Genomic DNA, 19,550 nt, shown 5'->3' with positions numbered 1-19,550 from the left:
CGAGGGGAGGTGTTACTGTGGTAGACACCGTGGGTGCTTCTCAGTATCCTACAATGCACAGGACAGGCGCCCATCACAGAGAATTACCCAGCTCAGGATGTCTGTGATGATGGCGAAATCCTGACTTAGGTGTCAGGAGATGCAGAAAAAATTACTTTCAACCTTAGGCTATGAAATGTGTTTGGAATTGTTCCTTTTATAGTTTTGCTGTGCTGGGTCTGAAGTAGTGAGCTTTTCAAGCACTCTTTAGGGTGTAGAGGAGGTGTGTGCTCAAGGACATCTTTCTCTGATTCAGATAGGTCCTGTTTTTTGAAATGTGAATTCGCTTTGTATAGTTCAAATACCTTGTTTTTAAAGAGTGAATGCATCTTTAGGGACATTATCCAAAATAAGAACTTTTCTTTATGTCAATCTATGCCAAAACCAATATAGAATTGTAAAGTAAAAATTAAAAATAAATAAATTAATTAATTAAAAAAAAATTTCCTTGAAGACAGTCATATTTGTAGAATGTAGATGGTGAAATAGTTCAGAAGTTTAGTGCTTAGTGTGCTGGTAGCTATTGAGATCTGTGAAAAAAAAAAAAAAAGAATATAGATGACTGGTTTACCTGTGAGCTGATGTTCAGAGAGTTGCAGAAGTTTAGAAGCTGGACGACATAGGAATGCCGCAAACTAACCTAATGGTGCTCTTCTAAATTTTGACAGTGTGTAATAGAAATTAAACCATCACTCATCTTTATTTTTACACTTCCAGCCAAGATAACTATACAGTTATGTATATATGAGTCTAGATGTGTGTGTTTATAATGTAATACATTTGTCTATGTATACACACAAATAGAATGGAAAAGTAATATAATGTCTTTCATTAGAGCAGTATTTCTCAGTCTTTTTTATTATTCACTCCCACACACATCTAAGGAGACTTGGGAAATTTTTTTCCTAACTGTGCCTCCCCCAGTGGAATTTTAGTGCCACACCATCTACTGTACATCTGTTTATGTATGGATGTGTGTGCTTTACACAGAAAAAGAATAGACCAGTTCGCGTCTTTTTGGGGTGGTGTACCCCAGCTGAGAATGAGTGCATGGTTAGAGTGAGAGGCTGTTTTGGTCGTCTGGAGTTCTTTGTTGTTACAGTCTATGACTTAGTACAGAGTGAAGCCCTTTTTCCCTAGATTTCCTATTTTTCCATAGCCTCTTGAAGAGACTGGGTAACACTGTTGCTACCTGCTGCACCTCAGTTATCAGCAGCCTTATTCCTTCACCTGAAAATCTCTGTATAGTTCTTCTGTTCAGGCCCATTGTAATCCAAAACAAACTATAGAAAACATTCAAATCATGCCAATTTTAACCTGTATTTAAGTAAGGTCACTGATTTTTTAAACAAGACTTTTTTTTTTTAGTACACTTTTAGATTCACAGAAGATTTGAAAGGAGAGTGTTGCACTGTCCAAAAACTTGTGTTTTTTGGTAACTTCTTACCGAAAAATGGAAGCAAATTTTTTGGCCAACGCAATACAAAGATTTCCCGTATAACCCCTACATCCACATAGACATAGCCTGCCCTATTTTCAACATCCCTCACTGGTTGATAACAATTGATGAACCAGCATTGACAGATCATAATCACCCAAAATCCATGGTTTAACCTCAGAGTTCTTGCTTGTTATTGTACATCCTGCGGGTTTGAAAAACATGTACAACGTTGGGTATCTATCATTATATCATTGTACAAAGCATTTTCAGTGCCCTCCTGTGTTTTACCTATTCATTCTCCAACTCCTGTCAAGCTTCTGGCAACCACTGGTCTTTTTTCTGTCTCCATCAGTTCAGTTCAGTTGCTCAGTTGTGGACCACAGCACACCAGGCCTCTCTGTCCATCACCAACTCCTGGAGTTTACCCAAACTCATGTCCATTGAGTCGGTGATGTCATCCAACCATCTCATCCTCTGTCATCCCCTTCTCCTCCTTCTCTTCTCCAGGGTCTTTTCCAGTGAGTCAGTGCTTCACATGAGGTGGCCAAAGTATTGGAGTTTCAGCTTCAACATCAGTCCTTCCAATGAACACCCAGGACTGCTCTCCTTTAGGATGGACTGGTTGGATCTCCTTGCAGTCCAAGGGACTCTCAAGAGTCTTCTCCAACACCACAGTTCAAAAGCATCAATCTGCACTCAGCTTTCTTTATAGTCAAACTCTCACATCCATACATGACCACTAGAAAAACCATAGCCTTGACTAGACAGACCTTTGTTGGCAAAATAATGTCTATGCTTTTTAATACGCTGTCCAGGTTGGTCATAACTTTCCTTCCAAGGAGTAAGCGTCTTTTAACTTCATGGCTACCGTCACCGTCTGCAGTGGTTTTGAAGCCCCAAAAAATAAAGTCAGCCACTGTTTCCACTGTTTGCCCATCTATTTGCCATGAAGTGATGGGACCGAATGCGTGATCTTAAGTTTTCTGAATGCTGAGCTTTAAGCCAACTTTTTCTGTCTCCATAGTTCTGCCTTTTCCAGAATGTTATATAGTTGGAATTGTGCAGTATGTAGTCTTTTCAGATTGGCTTCTTTCAATTAGTAATGTACATTTACTTTTCATCCATGTCTTTTCATGGCTTAATAGTTCATGTCTTTTAATGCTGAATAATATTCTGTTGTTTGGGCATACCACAGTTTATTTATCTGTTTGCCTGCTAAAGGACATCTTGGTTGCTTCTAAATCTCAGAAATTATGAATAAAGCTGCTGTAAATATCCATGTGCAGTTTTTGTGTGATAAGCTTTCAATGCCTTTTAAATTCCAAGGAATGCAGTTTACTGGATTGTGTGGTAAGAGTGTGTTTAGTTTTGTAAGAAACCACCAAACTGAGTTTCAGAGTTGCTTTGTGTTTTGTGTTGTCATCAGCAATGTATGAGATTTCTGTTGCTCCACATCCTCACAGTCTCTTGATGCCGTCAGTGTTCTGGATTTCAGCCATTCTAATAGTGTGGTGGGCTGATTTTTAAAAATTATATTTTTATCAAAATATAATTCACATACCATAAAAGTCAACTGAGTGGTTTCTCTGTATTCATTGAGTTGTGCAACATCACTGCTATCTAAGAACTTTAGAACATTCCATTACCTCAAAAAGAAACTGGTCAAAATTGGAAACATCTGTGTTTCAAAGGATATCATGCAGAAAGTAAAAGGATAATCCAAGGCTTGGAGAAAGTATTTGCCACTCATATATCGGGTAAGGAACTTGTACCTAGCATATATAAAGAACTCTTATGACACAATACTGAAAATACAACCCAATTTAAAAATGGGCAAAAGATCTGAATAGACACACAGATGGCCACTGAGCACTTGAAAAGATGCTAAACACCGTTAGCCATCAGAGAAATGTAGATCAAAACACGAGATACCACCTCATTCCCAGTAGGATAACTACAATAGAAAAACAAACCATAACTAGTGTTGGCGAGGATGTGGGGAAATCAGAACCCTCATACCTTGGTGAGAAATAAACCTTTAAAAACAGTGTGGGGGTTTCTCAGAAAGTTAAACATAGAGTTACTATATGATCACTCAGTTCCCCTCCTAGGAATATATCCCAAAGAAATGAAAGCATATGTCTATCATAAACTTGTTCACAGGGTTTCTTTTGGGGATGATGGAAATGTTCTAAAATTGTATTGTGATGATGGTTGTTCAACTCTGAATATTCTAAAAATCATTTGTTTACTTTAAATGGGTGTTGTATGATATGTGAACTAGTAATATAGTCTCAACTTAAAGCTGTCTTTAAAAACAATGAAAACAATAAAAAAAACACCCCTTTCCCATTAGCAGTCACTCCTCATCCTACCTGCTCCCCACAACCCCAGTAACCACTGGTCTGCTTCGGGTCTCTATGGATTTAGCCTGTTCTTGACATTTCACATAAGTTGTGAATCATTCAGCCTGTGACCTTTCGTACTTGGTTTCTTTCATTATCATAAATGTTTTCAGAGTTCACACATGTTCTAGCAGGTATCAGTACTTCATTCTTTCCTATTGCCTAGTGGTATCCCATTGTATGGACATACCACATTTTGAATATCTGTTCATCAATCAATATATATGGTGGTTGTTTCCACTTTGAGGCTAGTAAATAATGCTGATTTTAAAGTTCAGGTACAAGTTTTGTGTAGACATAGGTTTTCAGTTCTCTTGGTCTTAAATCTAGGAATGGAATCAGTTGGTTGTAAGGTAACTGTGTTTTTGAGGATCGGTCAGACTATTTTCCAAAGTGGCTGCACCATTTTACACTCCTACCAACAACTGATTTTTAAGTGAAGACTAGTTAATATGCTCCTTAATGTGTCCTTGGCCAGATTCTCTTCTTCCCTGTCTGCACACAAGGCCACACAGTCCCTTAATGGTCATATGGAGGTTAAAGCCCCAGTTGTAGGGCTTTCTCATGCCTGCAAACACCCAGGCACTCCCCAACCGTCCAAGCTCTCTTGAATCATACGATTCCATCCAGCACCTCCTCCCAGAAATCTCACTGACAGAGCTCCAGTGAGAGCTTTTTCTCTTTAATAATAGATTACATTCCTCAAGCCTCTTATCCCCTTTTGAAAAATCCATCTTAAAAATATATGTGAACCTCTGTTCTTAATCCTAGAACTTTGTTGACACGTACATCTGTATCTTCCATTTCAGTCGTATGTTTGCACACTCCACACCCCCACGCCACACCCACCACCTTAACCTGCACCTGGGCATTGATGCAGGGCTTGTCCAGCCTGCATCTGGCTGTCAGTAACACAGTCCAGTCAGCGGAGTCAGGGAATGATCCTTGGTGTGGTCAGCCATTGCATGTCCCCAGATCTGTCATGATATTCAGCATCTACCCTGTTTGGGGGAGGGAGTAACGAAGTACACATGTGCATCACTCTCAGTTCGGATCATTCTCCTATTTGCTTGTTTCAAGGCAGCCCCAGTATCCCTTTCTGGGTTGGTGTTCTGGTCAACTTATAGATTTAGTGAGAATGTGACTCTTCTTCACCTTTCCATGCCCTTTCCATAATAAGCAGGCTATCTCCTTCCTGCCAGTAATCCTTTCTTATAAAGAGTTCTAGGATTGTAACCCATCCTTGCATGTGGAATATCTGTGTAGTGTGTTTGCTGTCTCCAGGGAGCTGCTCCTCTTTCCAGGGGACAGTATACATGTCCAGGCCTGGCATGGAGTGGGCACAGGTCATTTAGCCAGCGCTGCTCAGTGGAGGAACGCGTTCTGTCCTGTAGATGCTGTGTGTGTTCCACACATCGCTAACATCCTGGGTGTCCCCATGTTCTTTCCTGTAGGCTATCGGCTGTACTCTGAACTGCAGCTGCCAAAGCTTCAAACCAGGGAAGATCAACCACCGTCAGTGTGAGCAGTGCAGACATGGATGGGTGGCTCACGGTAACCATTTCCCCCCTTGGCCTGTAGTGTTTCCTCTAACTAACGCAGTTACTCAGGAACAGGTTTAATATCCATGAATGACAGCTAACATCTGAAGTTACTGCTGTGTGCCAGGAAACACGCTAAGAGCTTTATATGTGTTATCTCTTTGGATCTTAACTCTGAAAAGTGTTTATCCACTGCCTTCTGAAGATGTAGAAAGTGGTGCTTCAGGGCTGTTCTGCAATGAAAGAAATATTCTGTGCATATACAGTAAGTAGCCTCTAGCCCAGGGTTGCTAGATGAAAAATCAGAATGCTCAGTTGAATTTGAATTTCAGTTAAACTATAATTTTTTTAGCCTAAGTATATCCCAATTAATATTTTTGGTTTAAGTGTATCCCAGTTATTTGTTGTTTATCTGAAATCTATATTCAAGTTTAACAGGAACTTCCTGTGTTTTTATTCCTGTAGTGCTGACAACCCAGCACTACACCAGCAACATGTGGCTACGAGCCCTTTAAGTGTGACTAGCATAATGGGCGAGCTGAATTTTTAGTTTTATTTAATGTTAATTAATGTAAATCTAAATTTGAACAGCTGTGTTTGACTGGTGACTGTTGCGTTGGACTCATGGGCTCAATTGCCGAGCCTGACGTCTGGAGGGTGCCAGACTGGGGCTCCACCCCAGTCTGAGGTGTTGGGGGAGAACCCAAGTCTAGCTTCTCCCCCAGGCCCTGTGCTTCCAGGTTTTCCATCCTCTTGATTACACACCTGCTGCCCTCATTTTTACCAGTTTCCCAGGTGTGGTCCTTACCTGTGGCTGTTGTACTCCTTAGGCATGCCTCTCAGGGCGCTCCATTTTATCTTAGAGGTTCCTCTGAATAACGTGGAGCCAAATAGCCATTAAGATTATTAATTGTTTGCATATTTGTGGCTTTTGCATTGGCACAAATAACAGATTTAGCCCTTAGCCTACTTCCCAAGCGGTGTTTTTCTCTTAAAGGTAGAATCTTGAAAAACAACATTTTTTCAATTTCCTTTTTCAGCTCTGAGTAAGCTGAGGATCCCCGCCATGTACCCCACAAGCCAGGTGGAGATCGTCCAGTCCAACGTGGTGTTCGACATCAGCAGCCTCATGCTCTATGGGACCCAGGCCATCCCTGTCCGCCTGAAGATCCTTCTGGACCGGCTCTTCAGTGTGCTGAAGCAAGACGAAGTCCTCCAGATCCTGCACGCCTTGGACTGGACCCTCCAGGATTACATCCGAGGATACGTGCTGCAGGTACGGGGATGTGGGTGCCACTCCCCGAGAGCAGAACAGGTGTAACCCAGTGCCACCAGTGCTCCAGCTGCCAGTAGTCATCCCTCCCTTTCATCGTCATTCGTCTTGGCCCCAGCCCTATCTCACATTCTGGGCAAAATCCATTGCTTTCCTTGTGGCACAGTGGTAAAGAACTTGCCTGCCAGTGCAGGAGATGTGAGTTCGATCCCTGGGTTGGGAAGATCCCCTGGAGGAGGGCATGGCAACCCACTCCAGTACACTTGCCTGGGAAATCCCATGGACAGAGCAGCCTGGTGGGCTATAGTCCGTGGTGTCGCAAAGAGTCAGACATGACTGAGCTCACAGGCACTAGTATCTGTTAGACTTCAGGGAGTTGGACCATTACATGTTCTCTGATTTGGGTTTCACTCGCCAGCTTGCACAGTCAACATTGCGCACTCACTCGCACAGTCAGCCGTTGGCCCCATCCTTGGCACTGCTCCATTTCTTTTATCATCCTCAGAGCATTTACTGACACACGACATCATTGGTTTCCAGTTTTACTGAGGGTGGGGGTTGAGGAACTTAACATTGCAGAAAGGCACAGCAGATAGTTTCAGTTTCATCCCATGCCTCCCTGTCCTTTAAAGCCCTCTGCCATCAACCCAATTGCTGATCATCCTTCCCAGGCCCCAGTGACTTGTGGTAGTTCTGTGCGCGTGCTCTCACTCATTGTCTTTCCTACCAGTTCTCTTCCAGCCTTCTTGCCTCTTCTCTGCATCACTCCATCATCCTATGCCTTTCATCCCTTCTCTCATCTCTCTTCTTTGCAGAGTAGTTTCACCTCTCTTTTGTGTTCCAGGGGTCGACCTTATGCTTCCTATCCAGAGAGGCTGTCGAAGTGTTTTCACAGGCAAAGAACATGTTTCCTGGATTTTTCTGACATAGGAAACAGCTACAGCATTTTCTTCCCTGTCACTATGCTAGAAAATGTCAGCTGACTTTGGTAAAAATTTCAATCAGATGGGCAGATGAACGTTTTTCCAAGACTCAAATACATTCAGTCCAACTCAGCTAGGCCATAAACTTGAAACAAGCACAAAAAACCACCATTTACTGACTTAGTCCCTCTTCTAGTCATCTCACAAGGTAGGTCGATTATCCCCATTTTCCAGGTGGGAAAACAGAGGCTGAGTGCTTCTGGATCTTGCTGAAGTCCCTCAGTTTGCATGCAGCAGACTGGAAATGTGAACCCACTTCTCTCTGACTCTGACAACACCTGCAGGCTTCCTCTGGAACCCTGTTGGCTCACCTCTAGTGCAGGACCCCTAGCAGGCCAGAAACCACCTTTTATGTAGAGCAGCATTATGCTCTTACATTATGACATAGATCAATATTTAATGATCCTAATAATCTTGCTTTCTAGTGTTAGGATTAAAAATATGGAATCAATTACCTTGAACCTCCAGCGCATGAAAAATTTATGATGTTACATTCTTCATCATCTTCAAAACTCTTACATGCACTGTGAAAAATCTCAGTAGGCCATCAAATACATGTTCTGTGATAAAATATTTATTGTAGTTTTGGGAAAAGTTAGGTCTTGCTAGAGTTTGAAAAATCTCCAACACTCCAGTGTAATTACCGCTCTGCTTTGTGAACACAGGCAATAGATCAATACAGGTTCATTTGTATTTTGATGTTAGTTGCTTGGGAAAGATCATTCAACCTGCAGCAAATAAATACTTGAGCTATATCTAGGCCTGATTTCCCATCTATACTCTTTAGATAAAGAAATTACTGTTGTTCAAATGATACATATTTTAATTTTAGTGGGAGAAAATTGTATGCCTAATTCAAGGCTACCAATTGGTTTGAAATAGGCTGGAAAATAATCACCAAACTTCCCTTAGGCTTGGGTGATATAATTTTATTTCTATCTTCTGGACCACCACTCACATTTGTGCAGTTTATTTTTCCCCAGAGAGTTTCTTTCCTAGGAGAGTGGGGTGAGTGAGGACTGAACTCATCGAGCCCCGCACTCCCAGGGGTGTCTTTTTCTAATATATACAAAAGTGTCCCATGATGCTAGGGGAGGCCCTAACCACATGGCATGACTCCTTTCCTAGAGAAAAGGGTTGTGGTGGTTGCTGTTTAGTCGTTCGGTCATATCTGAATGTTTTGCAACCCCATGGCTGTAGCCCACCTGGCTCCTCTGTCCATGGGATTTTCCAGGCAAGAATACTGGAGTAGATTGCCATTTCCTATGCCAGGGGATCTTCCTGACCCAGGGATCAAACCCACATCTCCTGCATTGCAGGAAGATTCTTTACTGCTGAGCCACCTGGGAAGGGTAAGGAACAGTAAATTAATTGTCCTTTTAAATTCTGGTTTGGGTTTAGGATGCATCGGGAAAAGTGCTGGATCACTGGAGCATCATGACCAGTGAGGAGGAGGTGGCCACCTTACAGCAGTTCCTTCGTTTTGGAGAGACCAAGTCCATAGTTGAGCTCATGGCAATTCAGGAGAAAGAAGAGCAGTCTGTTGTCATCCCACCTTCCACAGCCAACGTCGACATCAGGGCTTTCATCGAGAGCTGCAGCCATCGGAGTGCCAGCCTCCCCACTCCCGTGGACAAAGGAAACCCCAGCAGCGTGCACCCCTTCGAGAACCTCATAAACAACATGACCTTCATGCTGCCTTTCCAGTTCTTCAACCCCTTGCCCCCAGCACTGATAGGGTCACTGCCCGATCCCTATGTGCTGGAGCAGAGTCAAGACCAAAGCCAGGACCCCAAACAGGAAGTCCATGGAGCCTTCCCTGACAGCAGCTTCCTCACTTCCAGTTCTACCCCATTTCAGGTTGAAAAAGATCCGTGTCTCAGCTGTCCCGATGCTGTCACCAAAAAGGAAGACAGCACCCACTTCAGCGACTCCAGCTCATACAGCATCATCACAAAGCTTGAAAGGACACAGCTGTCCCCAGAGGCCAAAGTGAAGCCCGAGAGGAACAGCCTGGGCACAAAGAAAGGCCGGGTGTTCTGCACCGCGTGTGAGAAGACCTTCTACGACAAGGGCACGCTGAAGATCCACTACAACGCCGTCCATCTGAAGATCAAGCACAAGTGCACCATCGAAGGCTGCAACATGGTGTTCAGCTCCCTGAGGAGCCGCAACCGCCACAGCGCCAACCCCAATCCCCGGCTGCACATGCCCATGAACAGAAACAACAGGGACAGAGACCTGAGGAGCGGCCTGACACTGGCTGCCCCGGAGAGCGCCAGGCGCCCCGGCCGCGGGGTGACGCCTCCAGACTGCCGGCCTCTCCCCGGCTACGCGGGGCCAGTGGAAGACTCCCGGAGCCAGCCCACCTTCCCGAGCCTCAGCCACAACGGGGTGCTCTTCCCCAACCTGAAGACTGTCCAGCCAGTCCTGCCTTTCTACCGCAGCCCAGCCACTCCGGCCGAGCTGGCCAACACCCCTGGGATGCTGCCCTCCCTCCCTCTGCTGTCCTCGTCCATCCCAGAACAGCTGGCTTCCAACGAAGCGCCGTTTGACACCCTGCCCAAGAAGAAATCCCGCAAGTCCAGTATGCCCATCAAAATAGAGAAGGAGACCGTGGAGACAGTAGACGAGAAGGGGCAGCCTCTGAGCTCTGACGAAGACGTGCCCCTGCAGGTGGTCAGTGAAGACGAGCCGGAGACCTGCAGCCCCCGGTCAGACGGAGCCCCAGAGGAGCTGCACACACCAGCAGGGAGCTCCGAGAGGCCTCGCCTTGAGGAAGAGAGGCCCTGCTGTCTCGGGCCAGGAATTGAGTCCAGTGGAGCCATCCGCCAGACTCCTGAGCAGGCTACCCACAACTCGGAGAGGGAGATTGGGCAGAAGTCAGTGTTGAACACTGTGCCACGGGACGCAGAGGAGGATGGCCGTGAACCTCACCTCACACCCAGGCTGGAACCCTGCGTGCCTTTTCCTGACTATATCAAACTGCAGCAGCACCTGCTGGCCGGGGGGCTCTTTGGTGCCTTGTCCACCCAAGGAATGGCTTTTCCTTGTTTCGAAGATTCCAAAGAGCCAGAGCACTTGGGTCAGCCGGCATCAGTGAGGTCAAAGGAGGAGAATCGCTTCCAATGTGACATCTGCAAGAAGACCTTTAAAAACGCTTGCGGCGTGAAGATGCATCAGAAAAACATGCACTCCCGGGAAATGCACACGTGCACAGTGGAGGGCTGCAAGGCCACCTTCCCCTCCCGCAGGAGCAGGGACAGGTAAGACACCTGGCGGCGATCTTTGCTTCCAGGGCAATGGGTCTTAACCTTTAATATGCACCTGAATCACCAGGAGGGTCATTAAAGCAGACTTCAGAGCCTCACCCCTGCTCTTTCTGTCACAGCAGGTCCGGGACTGGATATGAGGGTTTGCATTGCTAAGTTCCCAGGGGACACTGAGCTATTCCAGGGGCCATGATCTGAGGAAGAGTGTCCTATAGATCCAGGTCCCTGCGTTTTCAGCTCCAGTGTTTAAACTCATTTAGTCACAAGACCTGACATGAAATGACATGAGGCTGTCTGATCTTTTAGAGTCTCCCTTTGTGTGGGGCTTTGTACATATTCAGTACAGAAATGTTAATGGCTTTCTTATGGGGACATTACCGTGATATCACAGTGTATGCATCACTGTGCCTTTCTAAAGCCTGAGGAATTCTGGATTCAGAAACACATCTGGTCCCAGTGGTTTGGGATATCAGGAACCATGAACTAGGTCACGCATTAGAGGAGCAAGGGAGGCAGGGAGCTTTTCACGTTAGGATCGTAGCTTCCCAAAACTTGTCTGACTTTCATTTCAAACTGAAGTCCACAGAATGAAGCATTTTCTCTGATTTCTACTTAATTGCTCTATTTGAAAAGAAGAATAACTGCCTGATTGAAGATGTCTGAAATATTGAGCTATCAAAGAGTAAAGGCAATTAACAAGTTACTTCCATGTCTGTGACATGTAGTTGAAAGATTAGAGGTCTGTCGGTGCTGGGTTTTCACTCAGACTGCTCGCCAACTGCTGGGGGTTAGAGTACCCCTCATCACTGTGGTCACACAGCACTGGCATTCCTGTCTTATTTTTCTTGATGAACTTGGGTTGCAGAAACATGCTTCACATCGCCTACCTCCCCAGCCTGTAAAGGGAAGAGGAGGCTTACCGAAAGATGATACCAGGAGGCTTTAGGGAGAGAACCAGCCCTCTGATGAAACCAGCCCTCAGCTGCCGCGTTAGAGATGCTAAATGGTTCGCAGAACATTAAAATGTTACATTTGTCCAAACAAGCTTTATTTCAAGCAGCTCAACATCCCCATTGCCTTAGTCCAAATTGTAGCCCCTAATTTATTAACAGGGCGAAAAGGTATAGACTCCCACACACATTCCTGGACAGGGTTCCTAAGAACACACTCATTGTCTCCAGCAGAGAGGATAGGGCAGGGGTGATATTTGTTAAAATTCCTGTTTCTGTTGCTAGATGTTGCACCCAACCTCCAGGACGCCTAATTAGTGAGCTGGTCCTCCTCCTCCAGCCTCCGAGAGAAGAATTTGTTCATGAAGAAGCTGTTGTTATAAAGAAGGGATAGTTCTGTCAGTCAGATTATCCTTGTTATTTATGATACTGTTCTGACCTACATCACCTGCTAGGTTAGAAGGCATATTGTATTTAAGATACTATTCATATTTATTTTTCACATATTTAATATTTTCCTGATTTTGGATCTGTCTGAGATGTGAGCCTCCTCCCCACACCACAGGAAAGCATCTCGCATGCTAAATGTAAACCACTAATTCTAGTAGTCTAGAACTGGCACTGCATTTTCCCTGGGATCTGTGATTAAAACGATACCATCTTGAACAGGACTTGGCTGGCAGTCCCAGGTCCACCACCATTTTTCTGAGTCAGAGATGAGAATTGCATTGCTGTGAGGGAAGCTGCCTTCCTGTCTTCAAGCCACGGCTGCTGCCCACAGCACTTCCTAGGACCCATCAAGGGGACTGCCACAGCACTGTGGGTACTTGGACTGCGAGTGTTTAATCACCTTCTGTGTGAGGTGCTCTGGACACAGTCCCTGCCCACAAAGGCCAGTGGGGAGGCAGTAGTACATGGGCGATTACAACTGACCGTGGTGGCTGCTGTGATTGGGGGGGTACAGACTGTAATGGGCACATGGGAGGGCATCTCACCGAATTCTTTGAGAAGTTAGGGATGGTTCCCAGGAGTCATTTTTACGTGGCATTATGTCTAAACCAACCACTTGCAAAAGTTTTGATGTCACAACCCCTTTACGAATTCTTACAACCTCAAGAACTTATGTCTGTTTGGGTATATATCTATCAATATTTACTGTCAGAAATTAAAACTAAAAAAATTAATATGTACATCACATCACTTAATAAATTAGTTTAGTACAGTTTTATGAAAAATTACATTTTCCAGATCAAGAGCTTGAGTGAGAAGCGGCTTTGTTTTACTCTTTGCTAGTATCTTTAGTTGAAGACAACTGGATTCTCATGTCAGCTTCTGCATTCAGTCTATTGAAATATCACATGTCATGTGGCCTCTGGAATACCATTCCAGGCGGCGCTAGTGGTAAAGAACCCGCCTACTAGTTCAGGAGACTTAAGAGTCGTGGGACGATCCCCTGGAGTAGCAGCACGGCAGCCCACTCCAGTATTCTTGCCTGGAGAATCCTATGGACAAAGGAGCCTGGTGGACTACAGTCCATGGGGTTGCAAAGAGTCAGACCCAGCTGAAATGACTTAGCACACACACATGCACACCAGTGAGAGAGTGAGGCTGAAAGGGGAAATCATGTCTTAGTATTGTCATGAGACGAGTCTGACTTGAGGGACATCCTGGAAAGATCTCAGGCACCACTCAGGGTACCCAGATCACACTTTGAAACCCGCTGGTATCAGCTAATCTACATAGTCAGGCGCAGGGGAGGGGAGAGTTGGAGTGTGAGGTTGAGGTTGAAGTGCAGAAATGCAGACCTGGGCAGGAGGCACAGCGCTAGCAAAGTCCTGGAAGCAGAAAGCCCAGCACATGGTCCCGGCGTTTTGCAGATGTGGTTGTCACTGGCCTTAGGGGACATGGCACCTTGGAAAGTACATCTAACCCTCAGGATGGTTAAGAAGGAGAGAGGGCTGCCCACATGTTAGCTTTTGGTGTTCATAGAATCCTTAGGAGTTGAGCACAGGACCCAGAGGTTCCCTCTGTTACATCATATCCCTCTGTTACATCCCTCTGTTACATCTGTACGGGGTTCCAGTAAATGTGTTTGTCTGACCTTTTTTTGACCACTTGTATATCCTGGAATCTAATTGTCAATCTAGTGTCTGGTTTTTTGCCGAGACATACCTGCCCCTTCAACCCAGGACGCTGACATAATCACAGGGCAGAGTTGCAGTGGAGAAGGGCTGCTTGCAAAGTGGGTGATCTGGGAATATAATTCTGATTATGTCCCCCAAAAAGAAAGTGTACAAGGATTAAAAAGAAGTTGAGTAACAAATTTCATGTACTTTGAGTAACATCCCCCCCACAGCCCCCCATTGAAGACATCTTTGGAGATTTAGAAGAGAAAATCTGATTTCTTGTTATTTTAGTGAGGATATTTTTCCCAGTTTGACCCTGGCACGCATCCTGATCTGTATTGGAAGAGGTATGTTCCCTGCTCAGAATAATTCTCCAGTCACCTTTGAGACTATGCCCTTATAGTAAGGGGTATTTTTGCTTGTTAGAAGTTAGGGGATCTCTGAGCAAGGCCAGCATTGATTGACAAGTTACATCCAAATGATACATTATGAGTAAAAGGCATGTGTCATAATGGATACTTATTATCTGCCCTTCAGGACTAACCATTGGGTGGGTGATTGGCAGTGTGCTCACAGTGCTGCACTTGCAAAATTCCTGTCTGGTATATAGTGAAATGTTGCAAATATGAACTAAATTTCACACACACACACACTCACACACATATATACCACTTCTAGCCTCTCACCTGAAAAACTTCCATGTGGTGATGTTTCATTCAGATGCTCTAGTCCACGATGCAAGCCACATAGGAAACATTAATGTTTTATGGCAGCCACAGTAAAAAAGTGAAAAGAAACAAGTAAATTTAGTAATGTATTTCCTATCATTCAGTCTATTCAAAATATTATCATTTCAGTATATGACATTAGTCACCTTTCAGGCGCTCAGTAGCTGCTTATGAGTAGCCGTTATTTGGAACAGTACAGCTCTAGAAGAGCGTGTCTCCTGGTTTCATTGAAATAAAGTCCTCTGCTTAGTTCTTTACTGTTTGTGACCAGCTTTCTTCTGGGATCTCCTGGTTCCAGTGTACCAGTTGAGTGGGCCTAACTGAAGCAGTCTAGCCGTTCTCCAAAGATAAGGTACAGGAACTTACATGTCAGTCAAACTGTGCAAGCTGAAGAGAACTACACATTCTGTCAACTCCCCTGGTCAGATGCTGACTTGGGACAAGCGATGGACGGCAGTGGGCAGTGTCTACCACACAGGCACTGCATCCTGAGCCCCTTAGCATCACTTCCCTCATGCCACAAGCTTTCCCGGTATCTACCTAGTGTCTCTACTCAGAACGAAGACTGTCTTTAAAACAAGAAAGATGACAGCCCTACCCATTGCTAACCACCTTTTCACTCTTGTAGACACAGTTCAAACCTAAACCTCCACCAGAAAGTATTGCCCCAAGAAGCGCTGGAGAGCAGCGAAGACCCCTTCCGGGCAGCTTACCTCCTGAAAGATACAGCCCAGGAGACATACCAGGAGGCAGCCTTCACACCGCAAGCCTCCCAGACGTCTGTCATCTTCAAGGGGATGAGCCGGATGGGCAGTCTGGTGTACCCACTAGCCCAGGTCCACAGTGCCAGCCTACAGAGCTACGCCTCTGGTCTGCCCAGCGAGGGTACCATCTTGGATCTGAGCACTACCTCAAGCGTAAAGTCAGAGAGCAGCAGCCACTCCTCCTGGGACTCAGACGGGGCCAGCGAGGAGGGCGCTGTGCTCACGGAGGACTGTGACGGGAGCTGCGACGGGCCAGGCCTGGGGCCCGGGGAGGACTACCCACTCTGCGTCCTGATGGGGAAGGCTGACCAGGGCCTCGCCAGCTTGCCTTCCGGGCTGCCCCTGACGTGTCACCTCTGTCAGAAGACATACAGCAATAAGGGGACCTTCCGGGCCCACTACAAGACCGTGCACCTCCGCCAGCTGCACAAATGCAAGGTCCCCGGCTGCAACACCATGTTCTCATCTGTCCGCAGCCGGAACAGACACAGCCAGAACCCCAACCTGCACAGAAGCCTCACCTCCTCTCCTAGTCACCTGCGGTAACAAGACGGTAGACGACTTGGCTTGAATAAGCACTGGTCGGAATTCAGGAATAAGGTAGTCCAAAGTTTCTCACTGTGTTTAATACCATTTGGGGCAAGCAAAGCAGAGAGTGTGTGGGTTGACTTCATAGTCTTCAAGAGCAGGATGAACAGAAGAGAGGCCTTGTGAGAAGCTGTCATAGGGGTAGCGTTTCCTGTTATCTTTCTCAGCCCAAGAAGTTTTTCACTGATGCAGCAAACACTTGCAGAAATGCGGTTTCCCCAGATTTGTTTACACATCACCTGGGACAGTGCCAGGTTTGTGTCTTGACCACAGGGGCTCAGGACCCGGAGGGGAGCTGGAAGGGAGGTTGTAGTATTAAGGGTCAATGAAGTGTCCTGAGGACACAGACTGTCACCACAGGTGACACCAGGAGCCAGTCCCAAAGATCACATTTTTGAGTTCCTGCCTTAGTGAGTCTGAAATCCAAACTGGAGTTTGGGAAAATGACCGAGACTCTCCCTCCATTTAGATTGGAGAATTGCTTTCTTCCCCCTATAGGTCTCATGTGTTACTCCAGGAAGTTCTCAGAGAAAGTGGGTTGGCCTCTGTAATATGTAGGAACACAGATGTTCCCTGGGATGTTAGTTCTTGCTCCATAACACACGTTCAGGAAGCTAGCGGGGAGTACTTCATGCACTTAAAAATAGTGGTCTTCAATTTAATTTAAAATTAGTTTGATAGTATTTAATTTGTGTTTATGTTATGTGAGTATTTGGGGTGAGCGCAGACATGTCACAGTGTGACCTTTGAGTCTCTGCTCAGAAGCAGAGCTTGTGACAGCCTAAAATTCAAAACCACTGCCTGTTTTTGCTTGGTGAACTCCAGTATCTGTTCATTTAGAGCCCCCGTGGAACGAATGCAGGCGTGATGCTGGCAGGACCATTTGTACATAATCAGCCAAAGCATTTAGAGAATGTGGTTCTGACAGTTGTTGTGTATTTTCAGTATCACTGGATCCCTCAGTCTTCACCCTTTTACAGATGTGTAAGATTAGGATGAACTTTGGAATTTACATGGTAGAAAGAAAAGCAGGACATTATTGCCATACTGTATGTCTTAATATTTAACTTATTCTGAAATATATTCTGTACCATTATACATGTTTGCTGTTGTAGAAAAGAAACTTAACAGGTCCTGTGAGAGGAGACCATCTCCTGAAATTCAGCTTTTGCCCTAAAAGCCCATGGTTGCAAAAAAGAAATTGATTTTGTATTAAACTTTCAAGTTAATCACTTTTTAAACTCATGATTGGTTTGAGTAATGAGAGTCGGGGAGTCAAAAGAGATACTGTTCCTCTGGCCTAAAGGTGAAAAAAAGCCAATAATGTGTTAATGATTATTTCAACATTTTTTTAAAAAAATAAATATGACAACTTAAACTTTGTCTCTGCTTAAAGTGAGATGTATCTTTGACATGTTTTGTTACACAGCTGTTTCATATTCCAATGTCCCCCAAATGGAAGAATTTGTATACAAATGAGTTTTCTATGATTTAATAAAAATATATGGCACACTTTTTGTTTAAAAAGGCAAACATTTGTCAGAGCAGTTTTGTCACGCATCCTGCCTGTCATATGAGTGCATGCGGTCATCACACACACACTGAATCTGACAGATCCCACCACTCAGGGGAGGTCTAGTGGCCGGGAATCAGTAACTACTGTGACTGAAGTGGCTTAGCGTGCACACGCACACCACGTCCACACAGGAACTGCAGCAGTGGTGAGTTCCAAAGATATTAAGTGGTTACTTCCCTGGGAGGAGGGGCTTGGTATCAAATATCAAGGAAAATACCTGGATTTTTAAAAATACTGTGCTGTCAAAGATAAGCCTTATGGCCAATGCTCAAAATGAAATGCAGTTAATGAGCTAAGCCTCTTCTTTCTTAAATATTCAGTTTTTTAAAGTTTTTATTATCTTTCAACTTCTTCACCTCTTTTTTCTACCTTTCCATTATATGTTGGTGGTGATTTAGTCACTAAGTCGTGTCTGTTTGCAACTCCATGGACTGTAGCCCACCAGGCTCCTCTGTCCATGGGATTTCCCAGGCAAGAGTACTGGAGTGGATTGCCATTCTTTTCTCCAGGGGATCTTCCTGACCCAGGGATCGAACCCAGGTCTTCTGCATTGCAGGTGGATTCTTTACCAGCTGAGCCACCCAGGGAAGCCCCTCATCAGAGGGAATTTTTTTTAATATTTATTTATTTATTTGACTGTGCTGAGTCTTAGTTGCAGGACTCAGGATCTTCTATCTTCATTGCAGCATGCAAGCTTTTTTTTAAGATTTTTTTTTAATGTGGACCATTTTCAAAGCCTTTATTGAATTTATTACAATATTGCTTCTCTTTCATGTTTTGGTGGGTTTTCTTGTTTGTTTGTTTTTGGCCCCAAGTCATGTTGGATCTTAGCTCTCTGACTAGGGATTGAACCCTGACCCCTGCTCTGGAAGGCAGAGTCCTAACCACTGGACTGCCAGGGAAGACCCTACATGCAAATTCTTGAGTTGGAACACTCAGACTCTTAGCTGCAGGCTGCGGGGTCTAGTTTCCCAACCAGGGATCAAACCGAGGCCTCCTGCTTTGGGAGCATGCAGTCTTCACCAATGGACCACCAGGAAAGTCCTTCAGGCTTTCTGATTTTACCTGTGTGCCTGTGGGTGGCTATGTTAGTCTGGGTCCTCCAAGAAGCAGATGCCAGTAGATCTAAATGTACACAGTAGATATAAACATACACAGATTATATTAAGAGACAGTTGAGAGAAAACAGGAAGGAAGCTGGAAAAAGCTAGAGGAGCCGGCAAACAATGCAGGTCTGACCCCAAGTGAAGGAGGGTAGGTTAGGTGAAAGTATGTGAGCCTGCCTTGTACCTGAGGAAGATTCAGCCAGGCCTTTAGCAAGTCCTTAAACCCACATGAACCATCTGAGCAGTCTCCTACCTCCCAAGGTGGCTTCCCTGAAAATCGGGTCCCTGCCGTGCTTCATCATTGGCTGCAAGCAGCCCATGGGAAATGCGCAATGGACATAAATCCCGGTGGCTGGAGCCCTTGGCCAGCCCTTCCCTTTCTAAAGCTCCCAGGGCCTGTTCAAGGTAGATTTAAACCTGTATTTTTCTCTGAACTCAAGTGTTCATTTTCTTTTTGAAGACTGATGCTCCCACATCATCCCTCCAGCTGCCTCAAGGATGTCACTCCATCACTCCTGTCTCCCATTGATTATCAAATTCATCTTTCTAAGGGTTCTGTCTCTCTAACCTGCAACATTTGCAAATCTCTCTCATCATAATGATTAAAAGAAAGAAAAAATTACTCTCTGTCCCCTCTTCCCCAGTCTCTTCTGGTGACTCTGCTTTCTTCCTCCTTGTGTAGCCAAGAACCTTAGTAGATTTTTTAAAGTATTTATTTATTTTGGCTGTGCTGGATCTTAGCTGTGGCATATGGGATC

General features: G+C 45.0%; 1 protein-coding gene across 1 annotated transcript; it reads left to right on the top strand.

Annotated features, from left to right (window-relative positions):
- Window positions 1–3,473: 3,473 nt before the first annotated feature.
- BNC1 (basonuclin 1) lies at window positions 3,474–17,622 on the top strand. Its single transcript, XM_040257110.1, has 5 exons — window positions 3,474–3,503; window positions 5,340–5,439; window positions 6,467–6,702; window positions 9,084–10,948; window positions 15,387–17,622. The coding sequence occupies exons 1-5, from the start codon at window positions 3,474–3,476 to the stop codon at window positions 16,066–16,068; spliced, it is 2,913 nt and encodes a 970-aa protein (XP_040113044.1). The 3' UTR covers window positions 16,069–17,622.
- Window positions 17,623–19,550: the final 1,928 nt, after the last annotated feature.

This window comes from Oryx dammah, unplaced genomic scaffold (genome assembly GCF_014754425.2).
Source record: "Oryx dammah isolate SB20612 unplaced genomic scaffold, SCBI_Odam_1.1 HiC_scaffold_16, whole genome shotgun sequence".
NCBI classification, from domain to species: domain Eukaryota; kingdom Metazoa; phylum Chordata; class Mammalia; order Artiodactyla; family Bovidae; genus Oryx; species Oryx dammah.
The sequence above is the reverse complement of the archived record's forward strand: the minus strand, read 5'-3'. Positions and strand labels throughout refer to the sequence as shown.

Coding starts and splice junctions, on each gene's coding strand:
- BNC1 (XM_040257110.1), top strand. CDS start 3,474: ATGTGGGGAAATCAGAACCCTCATACCTTG. Junction 5,440..6,466: donor ACATGGATGGGTGGCTCACG/GTAACCATTTCC, acceptor TTCCTTTTTCAG/CTCTGAGTAAGCTGAGGATC. Junction 6,703..9,083: donor TCCGAGGATACGTGCTGCAG/GTACGGGGATGT, acceptor GTTTGGGTTTAG/GATGCATCGGGAAAAGTGCT.